The sequence below is a fragment of the Macrobrachium rosenbergii genome, chromosome 53, assembly GCF_040412425.1.
Source record: "Macrobrachium rosenbergii isolate ZJJX-2024 chromosome 53, ASM4041242v1, whole genome shotgun sequence".
Classification (NCBI taxonomy): domain Eukaryota; kingdom Metazoa; phylum Arthropoda; class Malacostraca; order Decapoda; family Palaemonidae; genus Macrobrachium; species Macrobrachium rosenbergii.
In genome coordinates this window covers 32769237-32794451 of record NC_089793.1, presented here as the reverse complement: position 1 = coordinate 32794451, position 25215 = coordinate 32769237, and the positions used below count along the sequence as shown (strand labels likewise).

The window sequence follows — 25215 nt, the reverse complement described above, 5'->3', positions numbered from 1 at the left end:
AAAAAACTTGTATGAATAAACTATTCTTAAATCCCACGTAACAAGACAGACTTTTGTAGCTCCATTAAAAAAAAAAAAAGTTTTAAAATCGACACGCCAAGTAAAGTAAAAAAAAAAAAAAATTTGGAGTGGTTGAATTGGGTTTTAACACTGGGGATGATAAAAACGCATGAATATAGATAAAACATTGATTTCTTAATTGATATTTCGATGAGTTTTAAAAGCACAACTCATTTATTTTTGTTACACAAATATACTTCATACTACCGTCTCTGTCATGCCGAGGCTCTTTTTACCAAAATAAATAACCTTCCTATTATAGTCAGATTTACATATATATAATATATATATATATATATATATATATATATATATATATATATATAGTATATATATATATATATATATATAATATAACGTAATATTCCATCGTGATTTCTCTTTATGTTTATTGCAGATAATATTACATTCCTCTATATTCAATATTTCCACAAGCGTCAAAAGTATTTTTTTACTAATAAAATAAAAGAAAGTGCTGGGATAGCCGAGAAATGGTTAAACCATAATTCCAGCACCAGAATAAGGCCATTTACGGACCCCGGAATCAAAGCCTTAATTAGGCCGAGAATTGATTATCGGCATCTGGCTTAACCGAATATTGATTACGGACTATAATGACCCCTCATATAAAAGGCCGAATAGCACACTCTGCATCAGTCATTGGAAATTGATATTTCTAGGCTGGGCTACTCGCACCTCTCAAGTTATTCCACTTGTTTATTTATCTTATATAAATTATATATATATATATATATATATATATATATATATATATATATATATATATATATATATATATATATATATATGCATATAGATGCAGGACACATATGCACACACAAACACACATGCATATATATATATATATATATATATATAAATATATACATGTATATATATGTATATATATATATATATATATGCATAAATACATACATGTATATATATGTATATATATATGCATGTGTTTTTGTGGATGTGTGTATGTATTTTTATGTGTGCCCATCAAGTTTGTTTTCATACTCGTATATATGGCTGGTTTTAGGGAAATATTTCTTACCGTGATTACTAAATTCAAAGTTACTCCCTAACACTAAAACCTTCAGTATCTTGCATGCAACTTCTTCATTAGCAGCTAGTCGACACTCGTGCAAATATACTTTGTTCTTCACATGTTAAACTTGTACAGCCAAGTATCCCGCCATATTCAAGGTCTTCTGCTTATCAGAAAGTCTTCCAGACTGTGACCTTTTCAATAAGCTATTTTTTTCTTTATATATATATATATATATATATATATATATATATATATATATATATATATATATATATATATATATATATATATGTATATATGTATATATATATATATATATATATATATATATAAACACCTTATATTCTGTATCAAAAACAAATCCTCCAAATCTTCGACAGCGTTAGGTGTTTCATGTAAAAACTATCATTTAAAGTATATAATGTCGTTAACCCTTCATGCTTAAATGTACATATCTTTTACTTCATCATATTCCACCTTTTTTCCTTTCATTCAATTCAGATTTACCTAATCATGCACCTTTACTCTGCTCCTCTTCAGCTTTGGCAGAGTTTCTGCAACCTTCCAGGCGTCTTGTCAGATCTATTTTTTTTATATTGCCTCATTATCCGTTACAATTCCTCAGCCTATGATATCCGTTCTTCCTCATACCATGCTAACATCCTTCAGATCTTCTTGGCTTCATTTAGCCCACGCACTTAACATTCACTTTCAGCTTTCTTCTGCGACAAAAACTTCAGAACAACTTTAGCCGTCTCTGCAACTTCTCCCCACAACCACCATCCAAAATTATATAATGCACATTTAACATTTAGAATTCCATTTACAACGCCCTCACGAATTTAGCCTTCGTTTTCTGCTTCACATTACTACAAGCCTTTGATTGTCCCAGTTATCCTCAACGATGATATATGCCACGTACAGATTTTTGCTTTCATTTTGTAAGTTTTCTTGCAACTGTCCACTAACATATTTCATCAACTCACATACAAACACAAACTCATAAATACATATCCGAACACTTTTCTCTAGTAAGGCAGAAGGTTATAATGACAAACGCACTCAAGCACGCATGCGTAATTGCACTACACACACACACACACACACACACATATATATTATATATATATATATATATATATATATATATATATATAGCCGAATTTAAACAGCGATATCTGGAGATAGATTTAGTCTTTGGCCGGGCGAAGACTTGTAACTTTTGTGATTAAAATCTCCATTAGATAACTTCTACTTGGGAGCTTAACTTGATATTAAATATAGTAGCCGAGATGATGCCGAAGATGAATGGAAACAACTGAGTACAAGATCTTTCCCCTTTATTGTAAGGGTAAACCTATTGGTGTGTATATATATACATATATATATATATATATATATATATATATATATATATATGTGTGTGTGTGTGTGTGTAAATGTAGATATATGTATGTATATGTATGTATGTATATATATATATATATATATATATATATATATATATATATATATATATAATAAATACACGAACGTAGAAAACGTGCACATATGCATTTATTCATCTATCCCCCTCGACGTAAAGGAAAGGGGCTGCGATAACGTTTGTATATTGTTTTTACTTGTTTCTGCCCTTCAGAGCGAGAACTTTTATTCCCAGCATCCCTTTTTTTTTCTTAAACGGAATGATATTGGGTGAAATGTTGAAAAGGACTTGCGAGATAGGGAGAGAAAAGAGCAGTGTCATGGACAGCAATAGGCGTCGGATTAAAACAGAACGATGAAAAGGATCAGAACAGAGAGGGATGAACAGAAAAAGGGAAAAACAAAGATAAAAAGGTAAAGGAGAAACGAGGCTGGTCAAGAGCCGACAGATGACCGGATGAGTGAGAGTGAAAGCGTCTGTTCAAATGTCGGACCAATTTTAATGTCGCATTTATACATAGGATTGAAAAAGAGATGTATAACTGCAGAAAATCGTAAGTTAACAGCCGTGCTTGGCAAAATGGCAATCTAATAGACCAAGTATCAAAATAACAGTTTCAGAATCCAACATATTGCCTCACATTTACTAAATATGAATGTAAACAATCCTTCGGGATTTACAGCTTTATGAAAAAAATTTAAGCAAGTTTGACTTACGACTCTTCATGTATAACTAGAAAAGGCCATTTGGCATATATTGCGGTATGCATAGAAATTGGTTTCCCAAGGGTGAAGGTGGGGAGGGGCCTAGGGAGGCAGAGACAGCCGCACCTTGCGGAAAGTTATTCAGTTGCATTAATAGCAAAAATTTCTTTTAAATGTCAAACCTTCCAATGAATTGATCAATATTCGTAGAATTACAGAAGAAGGAAGGGTTCCTAATGAAGAGGTAAATGGCGTAGAAAATGATTAGTGTTACTCTTGAGCTTCCAATTTCCACAATTTCCACAAAGTACCTTTTTTGTGTGTATATATATATATATATATATATATATATATATATATATATATATATATATATATATATATATTAATATATATATATATATATATTTATATATATATACATAAATTAATATATATATAGTTTTTATCTATATACAGTATGTGTGTGCGTATGTGTGTGCATGATGTTTATGTGTCTGTTAACCCAATAATTAATAGACACCCGGCTCATCAGTTTCCCAAAATACTGAATTGGGGTGTTATTAATTCTCATAGAATTTACGAAATGCTAATAAATAGCTAAACAAGTTATCAGCACCTACAGCGTAATAAAATTGTAATTTCATGAGAGCCTTCTGGTAATGGAATTAATTACACCCCTATAATATTTCCATCACCATGAGATATGTGTAATCATTCAATAAATTACGGATTAAGTGGATTGCTTCTAATGGGTTTGCTGTATATTGAAAATTGGTGGCTACTGTTTCGGTGGGAAAGAAAGGAAGTGAGAGGAACATGGCATGCTCTGTTATTCTCTGATAATATGCATTAATATTTAAACAAGGTTTTATTTGTTTATAGGTGCCAATACTTTTTGCTATTAAAAGGACTATAAAAGTCACTTGGACTCTATTTCTCTCTTTCTCTGTGTGTGTGTGTGTGTGTGTGTGAACTGATGTACAATACATGTCAGTGTGGATGTTAAAAGAGTGGAAGAGGTTGAGTCATATTTGGTGTCTGGGTGTAAATATAACGAATGAGGAAAATGATAAATCACAGAACAGGTGACGCAAGGAAGGTAGCAGGGTGTATGCAAAAGTTCAAGTCGCAAATTGGAATATCGTGGATGCAAAGTAAGTATTTTGGGCTTGAAAATTAAACACTCTTCAAAGTGTATATATGGAACTTAGATCACAGTTCAATTATAGAAAGAAAATGACACATCTGAATAGGAAGGTTCACATGCTGAAATAAATACAAAGTGGTGGATACAGAGAGGCAGATAATAATGATATCGATAAAGATGATGAAAAAATATGTTGGTTAAATATTGCATTCATGGCAGAAATCACTCACTCACACAAACACATACATACACATGTGCGTGTGTATGTGTCTGCGAGTGAGTGAGCGAATGACTGATTTCAGGCACGAAAGCAATATGTAAACAATATATTTTTTCCACCATCGTTCTCGATATCTTTATTATCTGTCTCTGTTTCCACCACCTTCTACTTATTTCAGCATGTGAACCTTCCTGTTCAGTCGTGTTAATTTTTTCTACAGCTGAACTTTGCTCTGAGTCCAATATATACACTTTGAACAGTATATAATTTTCAATCCCGAAATGTTCACCTTGCAACCACGATATTCCAATTTGCGACTTAATCAGTTCCGAAAAAGATTCTTCTCAATCCATATGTATTTAATAAGAGCTGAATCACTGGTAAGGTATCGAAGACCTCGAAGCACAGGACCTGGTTGATTTCCATAGTCAGTTTCATTTTAATCTATTTTGAGCATTTTCAATTGCAATATCGAAATACGCGAAGCCTTTTCGAAACGGATACTGGAGGGAGAATTTAGACTGTAAAAAGATGTATTGCTAAATAAACTAAGTTTCGAAGAATTTTTCGGTAACGTAAGTAATGAAGGATGGGTTCTGTGGTGACCATATGTATGGAGTTATAACGACTCTGGGGCGAGGTTTACGGATGCACAGATATCTTGATTTTATTGTGCAATTATATGAAATTCCTCTGTCAGAACATGTCTCATATATTTGTGATATATATTTAGATTTTCTCAAGAGAATATTTTATCATTATCTACTCTTGCAGACTTTTGATTGTGGGGTTATATATATATATATATATACATATATATATATATATATATATATATATATATATATATATATATATATATATATATATATATATATATACTATATATATGTGTGTGTGTAATTGTATGTGTGTGTGTAAATCACAAATAAAAAGTTTATGGTTTCCGTTCACCCGCTCGTATACTTACTGCATATGTGTGTATGTATATATATATATATATATATATATATATATATATATATATATATATATATATATAAATATAAATGTCGATCATTTATCATACTTCACTTCATTGTTTTGTCATCGTGCCGGGTTGGTGTGTTAAATGCGTGTATGATGAAACATAAATTACGAACCGTTTCCTTCATAAATGCTCGTGTGATATACGACGAAATATCAGAATTCACTTGCATTTGGTTTATTGCATTCAGCAATTGAAAGCCCGGAGGTATTACTCCTTGGCGATGCTTACATTTTATAGACACGTTTCAATACCTGAGTAATCCGAGCATATTGTGCTGGTTCAGTGCAATTAGGTTTCTTTCGACCTTTCCTTTTGTTTTTTTACGCCAGTTGCATCAAACGTATTTGCTGCTGTGTTTGAGTGATATTGTTATTAATTTATTCTAATTGTTGTTGTACGGATTTTCGGTAAATTTTTCATGTTCGAGGAGTAAAAAGTATCTCTCTGTGGAAGAATGAAATCACTCCAACAGAGGGATTGAACCAGAAGTAGGATATGCATAATTACAAATTACAGGCTTGTGGTCATACACACACACACACACACACACACACACACACACACACACACACACACACACTCACTCACATTGATATGAATTCAAAAGCACATTGATATGAATTCCTTTTGAAAAACAGAACTAAAACAGATAAATCAAACAAACAATTTAGCAAGAAAATGCTAGTCGACAACACGTGCTTCACCACTCTTCAAGCGCATAGCATGTGCTTCTCTCCGAGAAATGTATGTACATGTAAATCATAACGCAGTGTTATGTAAATCCACTGGATTAACATACTCTCATATCAGAAGAGAACACTACTCGACGACGGAAAAAAAACAAGAAAACTTTTATTCACGGCGAAAATTTTGAGTATGAAAATGCTGGTCATTTTGGTAGACTTCGGTTACAGTGAGAGAAGAGAGGGGAAGAGGGATACTACTCCATGTGAAATGCAAAACAGCGGATTTCATAAATCCGGCCTGGATATATGTGTGCATAATTTTGATTGATTTGTTACTACGAGTAAGTGGCGTCCAGCACAAAATGTTTAGTATAGTTACGAATTTTATTTTATTTTTGGGATTTTACTCCTATTTATTCCAAATATAGTATAGGTCTCTAAAACTGGTGTTCGTTCATGTCTCTACTTCGGCCATTTCGGGTGAGTTGGAGAAATAGTCCAGTGTTTCCGCAAAACAAGCAAGATTTTGATTGGGCAAATTGTGACGATAAACATCTCCTTTGAGAGCAAACTTCGCTATATTTTCCCTAGATAGGATGAATAAATTATCCCCACCTTTCCAAGAGATTTAGTTTTGTATAAAAAAGAAATAATTAAACAGGAGGAAAATTTTTCAACTATGAAACAGGTTTTCAGATTACCAACTTTTTAAAAATTTCGACTAAGAAACACGCGGCCATCTCTCCTCTTCATATTTCTTTCATTAAAATGATAGAAGTTTTTTATGTTTAATTGAGTTTCCAAGCCTGAATGCCTTACCTCTTTCATCTTCCTCTAAACCGAGTCCATTTCAAAAGTTTCAGATCCATTTACAGTTATGCCGTAAGTTTCCCACTAAACGTAAGAAAAAAAAAATAAAGAATAATAGGTATAAGCATTCTTTGCAGTTTCCCTTTTCTTTTCGTCCGGAATCATATGTATCCTTTCAGAGGACTTGCGAAATAAACTTACTCATTCTCTTGCTTGCGAATTGTTCCTCCAAATGTAAGTTTTTTCTACGTTGTGCGCGCACACGCACGTATACACACATGCACACACACACACACACACATACATATATATATATATATATATATATACATATATATGTGTGTGTGTGTGTGTGTGTGTGTATGTGTATGTGTATGTATGTATATATATATATATATATATCTATATATATATATATATATATATATATATATATATATATATATATATATATATATATATATTTCAGATAACTTTTCGAATCACGTCAGTAACTTTAATTTTTAGTCCATGAACATTTGCAATGAAGTCTGACATTTTGACACGAATGATTGTGATGACTGCGTGACTTAGTCGGACCTGGTGAACTAGCTAGTATGAGCGACACTTATGTATTATGCAGTTATGTTGGTACGTTTAAAATAATAATAACCGTAATAACACCGTAAACACGCTCCTTTAAGCACAGATGGAAAGAGATAGTGCATCATCTGCTTCATTTTATACAGTTTCCTCAATATTTCAGATAATTGCTTTTTTTTGCAGTGCCAGTAACTCAGCGAAGTTCGTTTTACTTTGGCGATGAAAAGAATTGCAAGCTGGGGTAGTTTTATTTAGGAAGAACACCCTGTACCAGTTACAGCTTAGTATGTTGGCAAGTGAGATATGGCGCTCATCTTCCGTAGAGTTTTCAACCGTAGAGAAAATCATTGTTAGTATTGTTCTAGGCCACGTTTCTCTCATGCCCACTCCGAAAGACGAGAGTACTGTAGTCTCCTAGAAAATGAAAACTCCACGGAAGATGAGCGCCATATTTCACTTACCAGCTTAGTTACTCTGCAAATGTTACAGTGAATTCTTCCTAAATAAAACTACCGTAGCTTGCTATTACTTTCCTCTCCAATGCATAAAGAACATCGGCCAGTTACTGGCAGTTCATATACTGTAGATCCTGATAAAGCAATTATTAAAAAGATAGAGTAAACTCTAAATAAAATTATTTTTAATTTCTTGATAAGTGCGATTAAATTAAAATCCACTCATATTTGGTCAAAATAATATTAATATACACACACACATTAATATTAATAATAATAATAATAATAATATTATTATTATTATTATTATTATTATTATTATTATTATTATTATTATTATTATTATTATTATTATTAATATTAAACTGAAATAAGACTCTGCACAATTTTTCTCAAGATGTGTAAAAATTAATGTGCAAAGCTCACCCCAAATACCAGTGGCAAAGGCAGGTGAGTAGGCTTTCGAAAGCTCTCTGTAGAAATCTTAATATGTTTCGTCAGAAGAATTACTCTGAGGTTTAAATTTACGTAATAATCATATTAATTGTAATAATGCCAGCATTTCAGTATATGACCAAGGACAATAACCAATTGTTGGCAAAGAAATTAAAAATTTTCAATGAAATATTTTGTCATTTTTCATGCATGAAAATTTGCTCATATTTAAATTATCATTTTACTGTTTGATGGTTTCCAAGAGGAATAAATGAATAGATGTAACATAAAGTAAACGTAATATATAACTTTACTAATGAAAATCGAGGCCAACTTGTGTACTATATTTCAGTGACCCTTCTATAATGCCGAATAAAATCCATTGTTTTGTTAAGAGCCATTGCAACCACGCACAAGGGGTAGGTCGTCACTAAAAGGTAATCACACGAATAAACACTCACATCATAATGAAGCAATCACAGACAGACACTCACCAGGGCATCCTCGAGCCTTACAGGCCCCTCTATTATGGCTCAGACATCATAACTCCTATCAAGTTAATAGTCAGCACGATTGCAGGAGGACGGGGCAGAGAAATGGTCGGTAGACAGGCCGGTCCACTGTAAACTCCAGTCCCGTAATTGCAGGAAATTGGCCCAGTTGCCAAGTCGAAGTTGTACAAAATGTCAGCTTAACCCCCCACCCCCTCCCCCCACCATGCTGGAATTCGGGGAAGTAGCCTCCGAACCTACGTGGTCATGGTTGACAATTAGGCCACTATTGGAAATCGATAAAAACTTGGTCAATGGATTTAGTTTTTTTCGTTGTTCACCTTTTTTTTATCGTTACTTTTAGTACTGCTATTAGCAATATTATTTTCAGAGATTTCACGTTATTGGAGCCTTGGAAAAGGGAATAGGTTTAAACTTTTTCATACTATTATTATTATTGTTATTGCTGATATCATTACATTTTCTGTCTACTTCAGAAGTACCAGAATGTAAAATTTTTCTAGAAACTAATTTTAGAAATGTCTACAATGCGCACAGCAATATCCCTTGTACTAAAAATTATTTTTCTAAATTTCCTCCATTTTACTTCATGCCTCGCAGATACCTTTATCATGTTCCTGAAAAGTTACCCGTCTACTGTATACGTTACCATCAAAGGAACTTTAGATTTTCAAACTTGAAATGTTCATTGCAAATATGGTTCACTCTCTGTTATGCAATTGGAAATAGCTTGTGGATTAAAATCATTTAACAAGCACCATATATATATATATATATATATATATATATATATATATATATATATATATATATATATATATATGTGTGTGTGTGTGTGTGTGTGTGTGTGTGTGTGTGTGTGTGTGTGTGGGTGTGTGTGTGTGTGTTGAATGATTGATGGGCAAAACGAAAAAATCTCAGTCTGAACTGTACGAAAGAGTTCCTCAGAAGGATTGTGATAATCTTTGAAACTCTTTTAGACAATTCATTAATAGCATTCTCAAAATTTTACACCCAAACCCATTAAACTTGAACGAAAATTTCGTTTGCTCTCTCTCTCTCTCTCTCTCTCTCTCTCTCTCTCTCTCTCTCTCTCTCTCTCTCTCTCTCTCTCGTCACTTTTACAGCGTTATGTTTTCCTTCCTTTGTGGTGGTATTTCAGTTTCTTAAACCTGTCACACTACATTTCTGGTAATTAATACACTGCCTAATAATAATAATAAAAAAAAAAGATAGAACCTAATCGCTGAGAAAATTTAGCTTTACTGAATCACGAAAGATGAAAGATTATAGGAATAAGGAATAACGGAAGCTTCGAGAGAATTCTAAAGCTTGGCTGTGAAACAGTGACTGAACCGAGTTATACGAAGATTACTCATTATTATATAGCAGATATGAGAAGCGGCAACTCGACGAATGTTGAAGAGAAACGAGGGCCGATATACAGCTTCAAAAAAAATGTTTTATATATATATATATATATATATATATATATATATATATATATATATATATATATATATATATATATATATATATATGAGTGTGTGTGTGTGTATTGCACCAAATATTTTTACGCGAAAACTTTACTCTCAAATGTTAAGCCACAAGTAACCTTATATATCGGATTAGGAGTTGCTAATATACTTCCTGCAAAAACTAAATAGAAAAGGAAGAAGGAAAATATTTAATGAACAGAAATTCGGGTACACTACGCTTGGCCCCTCTTCACCTGCTCCTCTCCCCCTGATATATTCGTCAGTCAGAAAAATAGACGTCCGGTATTACTCTTAAACACGATGGTAAAAGTATGATTAAACGGCCCATCGGCCCAATTTATACCCTAATGTTCAACCGGTCCCCCTTCCTTGGTCAGCTTTTTCCAGCCTTCTCTCTAAATGATATAAACTTCTGAGGAAGATCAAGGTATGATTTTGTTTTTTTAGTGTTCAGAGTGAACTAACCCGAAAGGTTATAACTTTTATCGCTTTGCACTTGTAAGAAAGAGAAAATATTTAGATAAAAGATACTTAAGATTCGCCAAGCACACACATAAAAATATGTTATCTTAGGACAGGAACGAAAGGAAATCACTTGTAGCATAATGTATCAAAATTCACCTGAGGGCATGGAAGTCTCTTGTATCTCACAGGAAATTGTTACGTGAGTGTCCGCAGCCTTTCCATTTTTATTGTAGACTTCTTGGAAGCTGAAGAGGTTTGGAAATATAAAACGAAAGGGTTGGCTGACATTCTGTGTTCTGAATTTTATTCTACCGCTCTTATACTGGGCCGTTTTTTTTTTTTCCCACTAACACTCATGCATTTCGCTTTCACTATTTTTCACAAATCATTCTTGTACCCCAAGCTTCGCCGTTTTTTACAAATGTTTTCTTATATACCTTGTTTTCCCTGTTTTCCACAAATGCTCTCTTGTACCTTCCTTTTCCCTATTCACAAATACTGTTTTTCACCTTTCTTTCCTTTTTTCAGAAATGCTTATTTTCACCTTTCTTTCCGTTTTCAGATATGCTTATTTTCACCTCGCTTTTTCTTTCTTTCACAAATACTTTTACCGTACTGTTCATTTTTCACAAAAATCCGGTACCTCGATTTTTATGCTTTCTTTTATTTAACTTTCCCTTTCCTAAACCTGGATAGTTTACATTTATTTTTGTTTAGAAAGATTATATACAATTATCAAAAACAATCATAATAACGGTGTAGCTTTAAGATTAAAAGCAATTGTCTCCTATATTGTTTCAGAACAAAGCTTTTCAAATTCAAGTTTCCATATCATTTTCTCTCAGTATCATTTACGTCAGAATTACCTTTAAAATCCCTTTAGTATTAACTAAATGCAAGTAATAATACATATTATTTTGAAATACATGTAAGATATGACAGTCTAAGGGTATCCTACTGTCAAGAATGACGTTAACAACACCAAACCTCGACCGTAGAACTGAAATTAATCCATTTCCATCATTACAGCTGAGAACTGTGTTTGTAACACGTGTACACATACATACATACATACATACATACATACATACATACATACATACATTCATACATTTTATATATGTATATATATGTGTGTATGCATATACATAAATAAAAATACACATACATATACATACATCCATACATACGTACATGGGATAAATACCAGTGGCTTCTCGAAGCCAGTCATGCATCAAGAAACAGTACATTTAAAACTGTTCCTCTTCATTAGAGAGAGAGAGAGAGAAAAAAAGAGAGTAACATATTTTCGGAAACGTTTAGTGAGTATTGTATAAGAATAAGGCGCTGAACAAAAAAAATTGTAATAATAGCTGAAAGAAAAAGATTCACCCCCATAAAGAGCAGTAACAAGACTTGAATACTATGTAGTACATAAAAACAGTTGTTCGTTCTGGAATTTTATTCGTAATAAGAATAAAATTCCAACAAGAAAGTCCCTGGATATGCCTGGTGTGGCATTTCAGCGGTTAGAGACATTCGTTGATGAGAATGTGAATATAAAATGCCAGTCCCCACATCTCAATTAGTGTGTTTTTGCCCATTCCCATCTTTAGTATTCTGTTTTATACGCCCTTTTCTCTCATGAAAAGACTACTTTTCGAAGTATTATTTTTATCAAATAATTTTCACTTGAAAGTTCTTGCATGTCCCAAAGAATTTTAATTTGTTTTAATAGTTACAGCACATAACTATTTCGAACAACGGATTTTCTGCTTGCAGAAGATTACACAGTAGTTAGAGATTTGAAATACAGATATAATTCGGATTTTTTCTCCGTATTTTACTTTTCGTATCTTTAAAACAGAAAGAGAAGCAAAGTAGGTATGAATGTAAATGTAAGCGTATGCGGGTGTGTGTGTGCGTGTGGGGATAAAAAGACGTATTTATGGTTTTGTATCGGCGTATATGATTGCATGTCAATACGTAGACATACTTATTATAAGTGCTTATTCATGTGCAACTGATATATTCCTGCATGAGAAGGCCATATACCTCGAATCGGAGTTCACATATGTCTATTTGCGCGAGTATTGTCTTCATAAACTGACTTAAGAGTGAAATCGCATGTGTTATCGGCGCTGCAGCTCGATGCGTTTTGTTTAGCCGTGCGCCGAATTACCTCTAATAAAAGAACCTTTCTTCATCGTGCCCGTGTATGAATGAAAATAACTGATTTGTGGCATTAATTTCACAGAACGATGACTGCTTTTTTTTTTCTTCCCCATCACGAGAATACTTCCTTATGGATACTTCTCCAGAAATCTTATGCGAAAGTGTTTACTGTGTCCCTTTGCGCGGAGGATGGCGTCCATATAGGTGGCAGTGTGAGAGTAGGTCAAACAGACCAATGTTTTACTTATGGAATATAATAGAGTTAAATGAAAGACTTAAATGGCAAAGGAACTTCGGAAGCCGTCCGTGTAACACGAAAATAACAGTATTAAGACGCGATTACACGCACGTCCTATTGACAGCGGGGCGTATAATTCTATAATTATATATATTTGATGGTTGAAAGGCAGACATTCCTCTGATTACAGACATAAAGATGGATTACACGCAGATCCCAGATTTTATTTTCCTTTTAATCTTTCTTTTTTGGCAAAATTTAGTTTCCTAATGAAATTTGCATGTCTGGATCACCGCTTCACTTGGAAAAGTTTACATTGAAATGGATGCGATCTTGCTTTTATTTTGTTTGAATAATTTTTTGTTCTAGGAAGCTGATTTAGTATTGGTAATTTTTCAGTATTTTTCGTGGGGAGGGGAAAGGGAGAATGAATGTATAAATAGACACGAAAACTTCTGAAATGTTGGGGATGGGGCAGGTGAAGAAAACAAGTCATTTTTCATTGCGTACATTTCGACAGCTTGAATCATGATTAATTCCGTAAGAGTTACAGGGAGAAGTTTTAGAAAATGCTTAATGCATTACAAAGCAATGCTATTCATTTTGGAAGATTTCGACCAAAGTGAGTCTTTTGAATTGCAAATTTACTGTTAACATGGTCCGTTCATTATTATTTTTCTTCCCCAAAGTTCGTTTCTTCTTACAGCAGTAACCTGATTAACTGTTTCTTATTTTTCTTTTTTTTTCATTTGCCATATTAATTTTTCTGTGTGGTTCTGCACTGTGGCCCTAAATCAGACAATAGCATGATTTCCTGAATAAGTCAATGCCACGAGTTTCGGACTCCAGAAATGTAGCCTTTTAATCTAGCAGATGCGATTCTGTGCGGGTTCCACAAATTGTTGTATGAATATTTGCCTTTAATTTGGCCGCGACGTTCTCATTGGGATGTTAGAGTTTTGCTTCAGTATTTTACTTGATTGTGTTTTGGAAACACTGTCACCATAAGGTGTAATGTTACTTAGATGTAAACTTTAATATGCCATTATTAACTATCTTGGCCAAACTTCTTTTTCAGAAATGTTTCCTGCAATTTGGTATCCTAACATGCCAACGCAGAATATTTTGTTTATATATAAAAAGCATAACTGTAACCTTTTCTGTGATGACAGTGATTTGCCTTGATGTCAGAAAAATCATATTAATCTGAAATAAGATCTCATGTTGACTGGTAGATCGATTCAGTAAGCATGACTGGACCCATGACGATTTAACAGAATAGATTTTCCCTGGATATACCCCCGTGATTCGTTTATTAGACTGAAAGCCTTTTTGACTTAGTTGTGAAATCAGAAATTTTTTCATCTGATCAGGCCTGTTATTAACAAATTTTCGAATTTTTTAAACGTTTGCCTTACTTACAATACTGACGTTTTTGAGACTTTGTTCTCACCAGCAATTTTAAATACTACAATTTACATAGCCATCATTCAAAAGTTACTTCGTTCTGCTTAAGGAGTCAGTGTTTTGGTTGTTGGGCTTATCATTTGTGATCGAGAAAACTACAAACGACTGAATTCGATCAACAGAGTGAACTTTAAAAACACATAGCATCGTTTCTTTGAATGACTAAATTGTGGGTATGAGGGTATGACTGAGGCTGCTGTTAAAAAGGTGTTTGCTCTTGTGATAGACTCCTTCGTAAGTGTCATTCATGCTTACAAGTTTGTACTCATAACGTGATTGAGCTGGGTCAATGCCTTTCAGCATCGTCAGTGGCTTAGTACTTATTCCCAGCTTTGAAAAATCTCCGTCTGTGGCCTATATACAGTTTATTAACTTTACCAATCTCAAGTATTCATGCATGTTTACTACAGCTAGTTGTTGAAATTAAATATCAACCTCCGCATAGCACTGTAAAATTCGCAAAATCATCAATATTGCAGGTTTGATGACAGCATGTTTTACTTTCAAGGTATATAGCTTCACCAAATATTTAGTTTTCCTTAATTATTTAATCTGTTTCGTTACATGGAAGTAAGAAATTCTATTTTACCTGATGTCTATCTCATGGCGTATTGTGGCCGAAAATGATTTGGGTAGCAGCGTCTTTCTCGGTCTCACAACCAAGATAAAAAATGGAATATTAGTGAGTCATTACATTACATTATACCCCGGGTAGAAGTGCTGACTTTACAGAGCGTTAGATCAGCATCTTTACGCTGACGTGCACCGCCGTTGCATTAACCAGTTTCCTTTACCATAAAAAAAGTGGGATATTATTCCTGCTTCTGTTAAGGATGTGGCTGCTTGTAATGTTGATTTAAGGTAATATGTTCCCATGCCTAAATGTATATAACAGTTATATTTCCTAGCTTGTATACAGGAATATTCTAATGTATGTATGTTCAGCTGTATTTTTTCATACAAATATAATATAGCTACATTTATCTAGCATGTTTTTTTTTTTAGTTCGCGTATGGTTATTTAAATTAATGGAAGCTTCACTGCTCGTTTCATAAGAATGCAATAGGCCCGTGAAGAATGTAAAAGAAATAGTAACATATTTCTTACTTTTTAAAGTTTGTAACTTGAAAATATATCCAGCTGCTAACTCTTCCATGCACTTTGACTTTTCATTTCCGGCATTGGGGTATAGGGAAACTGCGCAAGAAAAGATAAGCTAAGAAAAAAAGGGAAGAAAAAAAAATTAACGAAGATATATTTGTAGAGGCTGGAAGTTTTCAACATTGCATATCGGACTTAGTGTATGGTACACCTTATAGGCAGGTTATCCGATTAGAAGTGTTTCTTTTTGAGATTGACACACATTACACACACACATAATTAATACACAATAATAATAATAATTATTATTATTATTATTATTATTATTATTATTATTATTATTATTATTATTATTATTATTATTATTATTATTTCAAGATACACACATATTGCAAAAAAACATCCTTTAGGTTGACTTTGAATCCATTGTACAATAAGTTGCTGTCATAATTTTGTGCAGTATTTTCCACTTCTTTCCTTTCCGTTATTGCGGCATCGATGGCTCTACTGCTTTTCAATAAAATGCGTTTCCTGTTCCTGAGGTACCAGTACCAGTTGCATTACCGTTATTGGATTAGCTGGAATGAGATTGGCCTTAAACCGACGCGAACGGCTTATGAACAATAAAGAGTAAATCACAAGGCTGTGCGCTGTCTGGGTCGAGGTTGTTTCAGAGGAAAGTAAGAAATGTGAGGACCAAGTTAGTTTTTCTCTGCTTTTCTCGTTCTCTCTTCGCATTGCAAGCATCATATTCCATTCACAGAAGCTGTGGAGAATTGAATTGTAGCGAGGTTGAGAAATGATGTGGATTGTAAATTTTAGTATTATTTCATTGTTTAGTGAACAAACTTGGATTTTGGTTGGGCAGTTGCTAATTTAGATTAATCTGGCTTTAGGCCAGCACTAGTCCTTGTCCTAAAATGACCTGATCCGTTCAGTGAATGTCATAAGGTGAAGTGCTGGGAACTCCACCCAGCAGAGGAGTCTTCGAAACGGATTTTGATCAGACAAGGGGTAAAGAAGGTCTAAATAATGAATTGAATAAATTTTTTACCGAATACATTTTAGCCATTTTTTTATATATTTGTCAAGTTGCTTTTTCATTTATTCGTTCTTCTGGTTACATGAGAACTACCTTTATATCATTTCAGTTTTAGTTTCCTTGGAATAGAAAGCTCGATACTTGAAACCATTGTATTTTAACTGAAGCTTTAAATCTCAGCTAAGACCTAAACTATTTTTAATGAAAAGCATAAGGTATGCGCGGCCTTTACCATTCCGTGACGTTTGACATTCAAGTTTCAGTTATTTTCATTCACGATTTTTTAAAGGTTGAGGACACAGGTTTCATAGATGAATTTCTAGAAGATCCAAGAAGCATACTCTTAACTCTTTAGGTTTGTACACTCATTTAATCTTTTGGCGAAGGTGGGATAACATAATGAATTGAGTAGGCAATAATTGCAATATGCTATTTTGACTTTGAAAATACATAGACACCGGGATAGTACTAAGCCAGCATGGTTTCGTAAATATATACCTGAGTGACAAATTATAAAGGTTATTTTGCAACTTTTAGTACCTTATCAAGAGAATCTTCAGTGCTCTATATCTTTATCTTTAAACAAGCCTAATTTTCTCCCTTCTCTCTCCTACAGGATGGACAGTGCCGAGTGTCGGATCCCAGACTAGTGTACAGAGGTTAGTAATTACTCTGGAATTCTGTCCAGGTGACATTTCTCTTTGTTAAAACGTTAGTGTGTGAGATAATGGCAAATACGTCAGTGATTGACATTACTATTCATTATGTTCTTAATGCATACATTGGTACTTTTAGATTTTATGTTTGTTTCTCGGAATATTTATTTTGATTTTATTCAGTTTTTTTGTCTGAATATTTATTTTGAATAATAATAATAATATCTCTGATACGACTACCTCGTTAATACCAGCCCGTAACTTCATAAGGCTCTTAGGTTTCATTTGTATAATGTTCACTGAAACAAGAGTGTTGTTTTCTGTTGTTGAAAAATGTGTTTACGTAACCCGAAACCAGACGTTGCAGACCAAAATGGTACCAGCATCATCAGATTCAGTTCTGTCTACATTTGCATCTTTTAGGGGGTTAAAACGCGACACAGTTCCATAATGTATACTTGACAAAAATCAGGCCCAATTGTAAAGCTTAAATTGTTTAGTGTTCAGTAGGTCTGCGATGAAAAAATATATATATATATATGCATGTATATATGAATTATGTATATATTATACGGACATATGCATATATATGTATATATATACACACATATACACATACATACAGTATGTATATATACATATGTATGTATATGTATGTATGTATATATATATATATATATATATATATATATATATATATTTATTTATTTATTTATTTATCTGAATGTCTGTATAGGTATGTATATATACATAATTAAATCCTATTAAAAAATTTCATACACACGCTGAGAAGCCCATAGGGTATCGTGAATTGTTGTAGTTGCATAGCACACGTGATACAGTTCTTTCAAATATTGACAGATTAAATTTCCAAAAGCAATAAATAATCTCAACCATTCAATTGGAGCTCAAATAAGTTTCGCAATATGATTCCTTCGAATGCCAGGGAGTTTAGAACTCGGCAGGTATCTCAACGAAACAAATCTAGACGTCAGAAAGTTGACGTAACTTATTAAGAACATGTCAAAATGTCTTTTCCCTTTCGTTCCTGTCTCATAGTTCTCGGAGACAGAGAAGGAAATTCTGAGGATACTTCGTGAAAGAATTTTCAAGTTGGTTTTCAGTAATGCGAATAAGAATCGTGTAAAACAGAAATTATTTACGTATAATGATGCGTAAACTTCGTTATATTATTATAACTACTTTACAGAATTTAATGCATGTAAGTTTCCATGTGTTATTTCAAGACATTTTTGGAAATGTAGTGCAGTGTGTTAATGACTGCTGGACCAATGTTTCTGTTTATTCGTATCTTGATCAGTCTTCTTTAAATACATTCTATTATCTAATATTACTTCCATCCCATCTTTCCTTAGAATGGAAAACTTACAACACTCATATTTGTATTTCGAAGAAATACATTTTGAACGGTTGTTAACGTTGTCTTATACATTTGATCTATATATATATATATATATATATATATATATATATATATATATATATATATATGTATATGTATGTGTGTGTATATAGATATGTGTGTGTATAGTATATATATATAGCATATATATATATATATATATATATATATATATATAGCATGAGTCAAGAATGGCAAAACAACGTTTAAATATGTTATATGGGCCTCTTTATTTTCATATTACACTGTAGTATTACAGGAAAAGATATATGTGTATATATATATATATATATATATATATATATATATATATATATATATATATATATATATATAATATATATATATATTATAAGAAATTCTATTTAATTTGTGTAAGCTATGAATACTCCGGTGCAAAGCTTAATTCATCATGTTATTGTTTTATGAGAACTTGAATTTAGTTCAGAATGATCAGTTCTGTAAACTAGCTCAGTATTATCAATACTGTAATTGGTTGCAACCTGAAGACAAAATGGTTTACATGCATGTAAATATCCTCAAGTTACTGTTACACAAACACTTTGGAACATTATTTTATGTAGCAATTATACATTATACATTATTATATTTTCAGCTGGAGCTTGGCTAGGGTCATGATAATGATAATATGATTCACATGGCTACTTGAATCTCTTGTCTGGTGAGTATAGAGAATATAATGGCATTCTTCTTTAGTTACGAGAAAAAAAATTACTCTGAGGAATTAATTTTTTAACATTGGTTAAAACAAGATGATGAATATCGTGTGTATTTCCCAATTTAATCTTAAAAGATGAGAATTTCAGTTATAGAATTTTAAAGTCTTGTATTTTGTGTATTTTGTTATTTGAAAAAAATATGACGTTGAGAAGTTAATTATTTTTAAATTAAAATTTTTAAGATTAGGTAGATTTTAGAGGTAAATTTCTGAAAATCATAATACGTTCGAAAATTAATGAATTTGACTTTTATAAAATCTTCATTAATTTTAAAAATTAATGAAAGATATTCATATTCGTTTTATCTACAGGGTGCATGCATTTTTTAGCAGCTTGCATAGAAAACAGAATTAAAATCTTGTTGAGTATTATGTTCTTGTCAATCCTTTAATTAGACTTTTGTTTGCAGTAACAAAAGGATGAGAGCAAATTAAAAACTATGACTTGCAAAAGCCGGTCCATCTCTTGCATGGAGGTTACATATTGTATTACAGTTTCCTATGATTTTCTCTCTCATGTTTGAGCTCGATGGATCCAGTTTAATATCTTGAACAGGCCAGTTTGCTTAGTTCTCTCTCTCTCTCTCTCTCTCTCTCTCTCTCTCTCTCTCTCTCTCTCTCTCTCTCTCTCATCTGCTTTAGAGTGCACTCGATATCCAGGTGTATGTTCATCAATTTAGTAATTTATTTTTTCTCTGGTTTTATACCTGCCGAATAACTTGATGAAGATAAGTATGATCATAATGTAATATATATATAAATTATATATATATATATATATATATATATATATATATATATATATATATATATATATATATATATAAAAAAATAAAATCATAACACTTACATTTGTTTATTTTCTAACCCCAAAGCACGCGACAAGAGAGCCGTCCTCGTCTTGATGTTGTTTCTGCTGCTCCTAGTGCTGATGGCGATGCTGCTTACCTGCTGCAACTGGTACTCCCCCACCACATCTTCTGTACTTCTGCTTTTTACATCTGTAACCGCTGTGGCAGCTGGACAATGCACCAGCTGGCACTGCTCTTTCATAACGCTGATGGCGATATCATCAGCGTTGACACTGGCACCACAAAGTTCTTCCAACACCTGAAAATAATGTCTTTTAAAGCGATTTATTTTTTAAGTTAAGGTCAGGCCCCCAAGCCTTGATATAGTTGCCGAGTATGTCCAAGCAAAAGTTATTAGTATGGGTTGATAGTAGGCTGTCTGGAAGCTTTTGGCAATAATGAATCTCTTCGGGGCGTGGCTTGTGACTTTTCTTAAAACGAAAGCACTGTATGTTGAAACTAGTGGAAGCGTTGGCTTGCTACTGGTAACATAGGCCACCAAAATACAGCTTGCTGTTGTACATAATGATGATACTGACATACTGTAGTCTATATTTATGGTATTCATGATGTATATGAATGTTACACGGCTTCATTTCACGTTTAGATTTTGAAGTTGGAGGATTTACAAGAATAGGTATTTCAGTTTTTCGTTGTTAAAGGAATGTTTGAAGAAATAAGGGGACTGGCACTTTTGTTTTCAAGTGCTACCCTAAAAAACGGTCTTTCATTGCCCTGGTGTTTTTTCATGTGCTTTTTCCGTTTTTACCTAATCCACGTTATTGCCAACTGGATATGCCTTCGATTATAACTTTAAACACTGACAAAATTAATATATATATATATATATATATATATATATATATATATATATATATATATATATATATATATATATATATATATATATATGTGTGTGTATATAGTTGTTTGTAGGGTACGTATGTGTATGAAACGATTTTTGTTAAATTACATGTCACTTTTGCAAACACTCAATAGGTTAGACTGATAGATAAGTATAGTGATAAATAGACAGGTGGATAATTTTCTCTAGTTCACCTTACTCGCTAGATTGAAGACCTTATTTGTATAAGTCAAAAATTACAAAGCTAGGATGTTCATTGACTGCATGAACTAATGAATGGTGTGTGCATCCGAGGTGTTTTTAATAATAATTTTCTAATTTTTCAGTTGATTTTACAGCAGCTTTGATTTAAAGTTTCTCCTCTCTTACGGTAACATTTTCTTATAAAGAGTGTCGGAAGTACAATGAATTTCCAATAACTTGTTTAAAGAGTTCCAGCCTTGTGTTCTTTGGCGTTTTCTTCTAACACATTTAGGTGATAAAATGCGCGCACAGCAGATATTGGGCTTACATTTATGCGAGAAGAATGTGTTCTTCACAAACACACATAAAGACACCCATATATATATATATATATATATATATATATATATATATATATATATATATATATATATATATATATATATATATATTCATACACAACTATGCATGCATTTGGCACACAAGTGCAAGCAAACATATGTGTATAAATATAATTTATATATGTGTGTATATTATACATACACTATATATATGTATTTTATGTATATAATAATATATATATATATATATATATATATATATATATATATATATATATATATATATATATATATATATATATACACATATATATATATATATACACACATATATACCCGCACATTTCTGAATTTGGTTAAATATTCTAGCTGCGTTTTTCCAAGTTCAAATACTCTAAAGCTTTTATCTATGGATTCTCTTGTGTTCATGAGATTTTAAGTTCCCAAAAGTAGATCTATTGCGCAGTACTTGAAATGTGAAGATATTCGAAATTTTACTCTGCTTCTATCAAAGGATATATGTATTTAAGATCGTATTTATAACAAAACATCATTGCATGTAACTCAGCTTACTATGTAACTTCATTGGAAATTAGTACGATCTCTCTCTCTCTCTCTCTCTCTCTCTCTCTCTCTCTCTCTCTCTCTCTCTCTCTCTCTCGTTAAACGACTTACACGCTATTAATTATCGATATACAGTTGAGTCTGTTCTATGCTATACTTGCAAAGCAAATCAGCTCTTCATGAAAAGAACTCCACGGCAGAGGAACAAGTGATTGCTTAATTAAAATGGAAAATAAAGATAAATGTTTGTAAATGATCGGGAAACCTGAAAAATTCCAGTGTGCCGTAGCTTGAATTCTTCCTGTTCGTAATGTGGCCCTCGAAACAATTTGTCTAACTGGCTGATAAAAGTGGGAGAGCGAATTGCGTTTTCGGTCTTTGGACTTCGGATAATGAAATTAGAACCCCGTGGTGCACTTGACACTTCTGTTTTCCTTCTTTTAACGCAGGGAAACGTTGTTCCCTTCTCTGTCACAGGCAAACGTTTGTTGGGGAGCAAACTAAAGGTGTTACCCTTCTCGGTCACTGCTCTGAAACCAGTCCACCCCGCACTCCCAGTGGCATATTGTAAGTTGTAGGCAGGACCTTGGTTGTAGGTATATAGGTAAAATTGCTATTACGTATGTTGAAAGCAGTGGAGAGTGTTATTAAACGAAGTATCTCACAGTTTCATAGATTTTATAACTGACAACAATATTTACGAGGTGTTGTTGTGGCAACAACATTCTGATCTAGGTTCTTGATGGAAAAGGATGCTCTGTTTTTTGGCAGCTTGCGATTTGGGCCAAATTTAGATTGTTCTTGCTGTAGACATACTGGTACCGCTTAGGTCAAACAGGGGCTTGGTGTTTGCACACTGATGCTTATACAACAAGAATACAATATGAAAGTAAAAAAAACAGGTTCTTTGCCACAAAATTTCTCGACACATTTCTTGCTTTCTTCTGTATTGATAGGTCCATTCCTTATCGTAGCGAAATTGCTATAACACTTTGCTTATAGGTTCGCGGCTTGTGAATATATCATTAGTTACATCAGTTACGTTGCTTTGATCCCGTAACTTTTCCCATCTCTAATGCCATACCTTCCCCAATAAAGTCTTTGGGTACAGTCCTCGAGTACTTCCATCTGAGACTTGCATTCAACCTCAATTCGTTCATGAATTTGCAGAGGAACTTGCTGATTTTTTTAAGCATATCACAAAAAAAAGTGGTCTCTTTAATTCTTTATAGCAATTTGCTTAGAGATTTGACGTATACTATCACTCGTATTAAAGGAATTACAATATTTTCTTCTGGTTTGGGCTTATGTTGTTGATTATGACGTCTCAAAGACGGGAATCGATCATAATAATTTGTTAGCCAAACTTCGTAAGCACAGAATTACTTCTCTCTTCATTCTCAATTATAGCTTTCAGTGGTGCTCCTTAAACATTTTTGCCTGATGTCCCAACTGTCCCTTGAACCCTGTCGCCATGTTGCTGGCCTTCCTTGCATTAATCTTAAAGTTGGCTTCATCTTAGTCTTTCCCATTGTCATATTACTTCCGAAGATGAATATCGTTGTTTAAGATGAAATGTCACCACACAGATGTGCAAAAATCCCAAATTATTTTGTCAACTGCTTATTTGTTTTGTTGAATTGTATTCCTGAACAGCCTTCTTCTCATCACTTTGTTTTGTCATACTATCTCAACGCTGCCTTTTTTCTTGTCTATTTTACCTTTTCTGGCCACTTTTAGGACTACTCTTGTTACTCCATACACCTGTCTTACCGAAATGACGCTGATCTTTGTAAACGAAGTTTCAAAGATTTGATGAATGTAATGCAGTCACTTGCATTTATTGCGGTATTATAACAAGTTCTTTTCAAAGGATTATGTAATGTAAACTTATTTGAAATAATCATAAACTATTTTGAGGATTGAAGGAATCGCCAGGCAAATTGATTGTGTAGACAACGTAAAATTTATATATTACATAAATTATATATATTTATGTATATATATATTTATATATAAAATTTATATAATATATGTATATAGTATATATATTATATATATATATATATATATATATATATATATATATATATATATATATATATATATATATATATATCTTTACAAATTCATTTCCTTTTTGTCCGTTACATCATATAAACAGTTGTCAGATGAATAAAAGAAAATGTGAATTATAATTTTCTTACTTTAAGAGACGGTGTTACGACGAAGATATAATAATGGAATTCTTTATGAAAAATTACATAAGAATAAATGAAAATTCTGGTTTATCGAAAGGGATTAGAGTGAGATTAATGACCGAAATTGAATTCATTGTTTCCGTTACTTGTAATTGGAATCCGTAAAGTGACTAATAGGCTTTAATTATCTGAGGCTCATTTGTGATTAATTTTTTATTTGTTTCAGCTTTATAAGAACTTCATAATTTTTGGGTGAACGCTTTTTAAATACAATTATT

At 32.7% G+C, this 25215-nt stretch overlaps 1 protein-coding gene across 2 annotated transcripts in view; it reads left to right on the top strand.

Moving 5' to 3' along the window:
* LOC136834403 (carbonic anhydrase-related protein 10-like) overlaps positions 1-21603 on the top strand; it is a 639930-nt gene extending 618327 nt beyond the window's left edge. For both annotated transcript variants that reach the window (XM_067096964.1, XM_067096965.1), the window contains 3 exons: positions 17731-17773; positions 19810-19875; positions 20808-21603. In XM_067096964.1, the coding sequence (XP_066953065.1) occupies positions 17731-17773; positions 19810-19832 (66 nt within the window). In that variant the 3' untranslated portion in view covers positions 19833-19875; positions 20808-21603. The remainder of the gene's footprint in view (positions 1-17730; positions 17774-19809; positions 19876-20807) is intronic.
* Positions 21604-25215: the final 3612 nt, after the last annotated feature.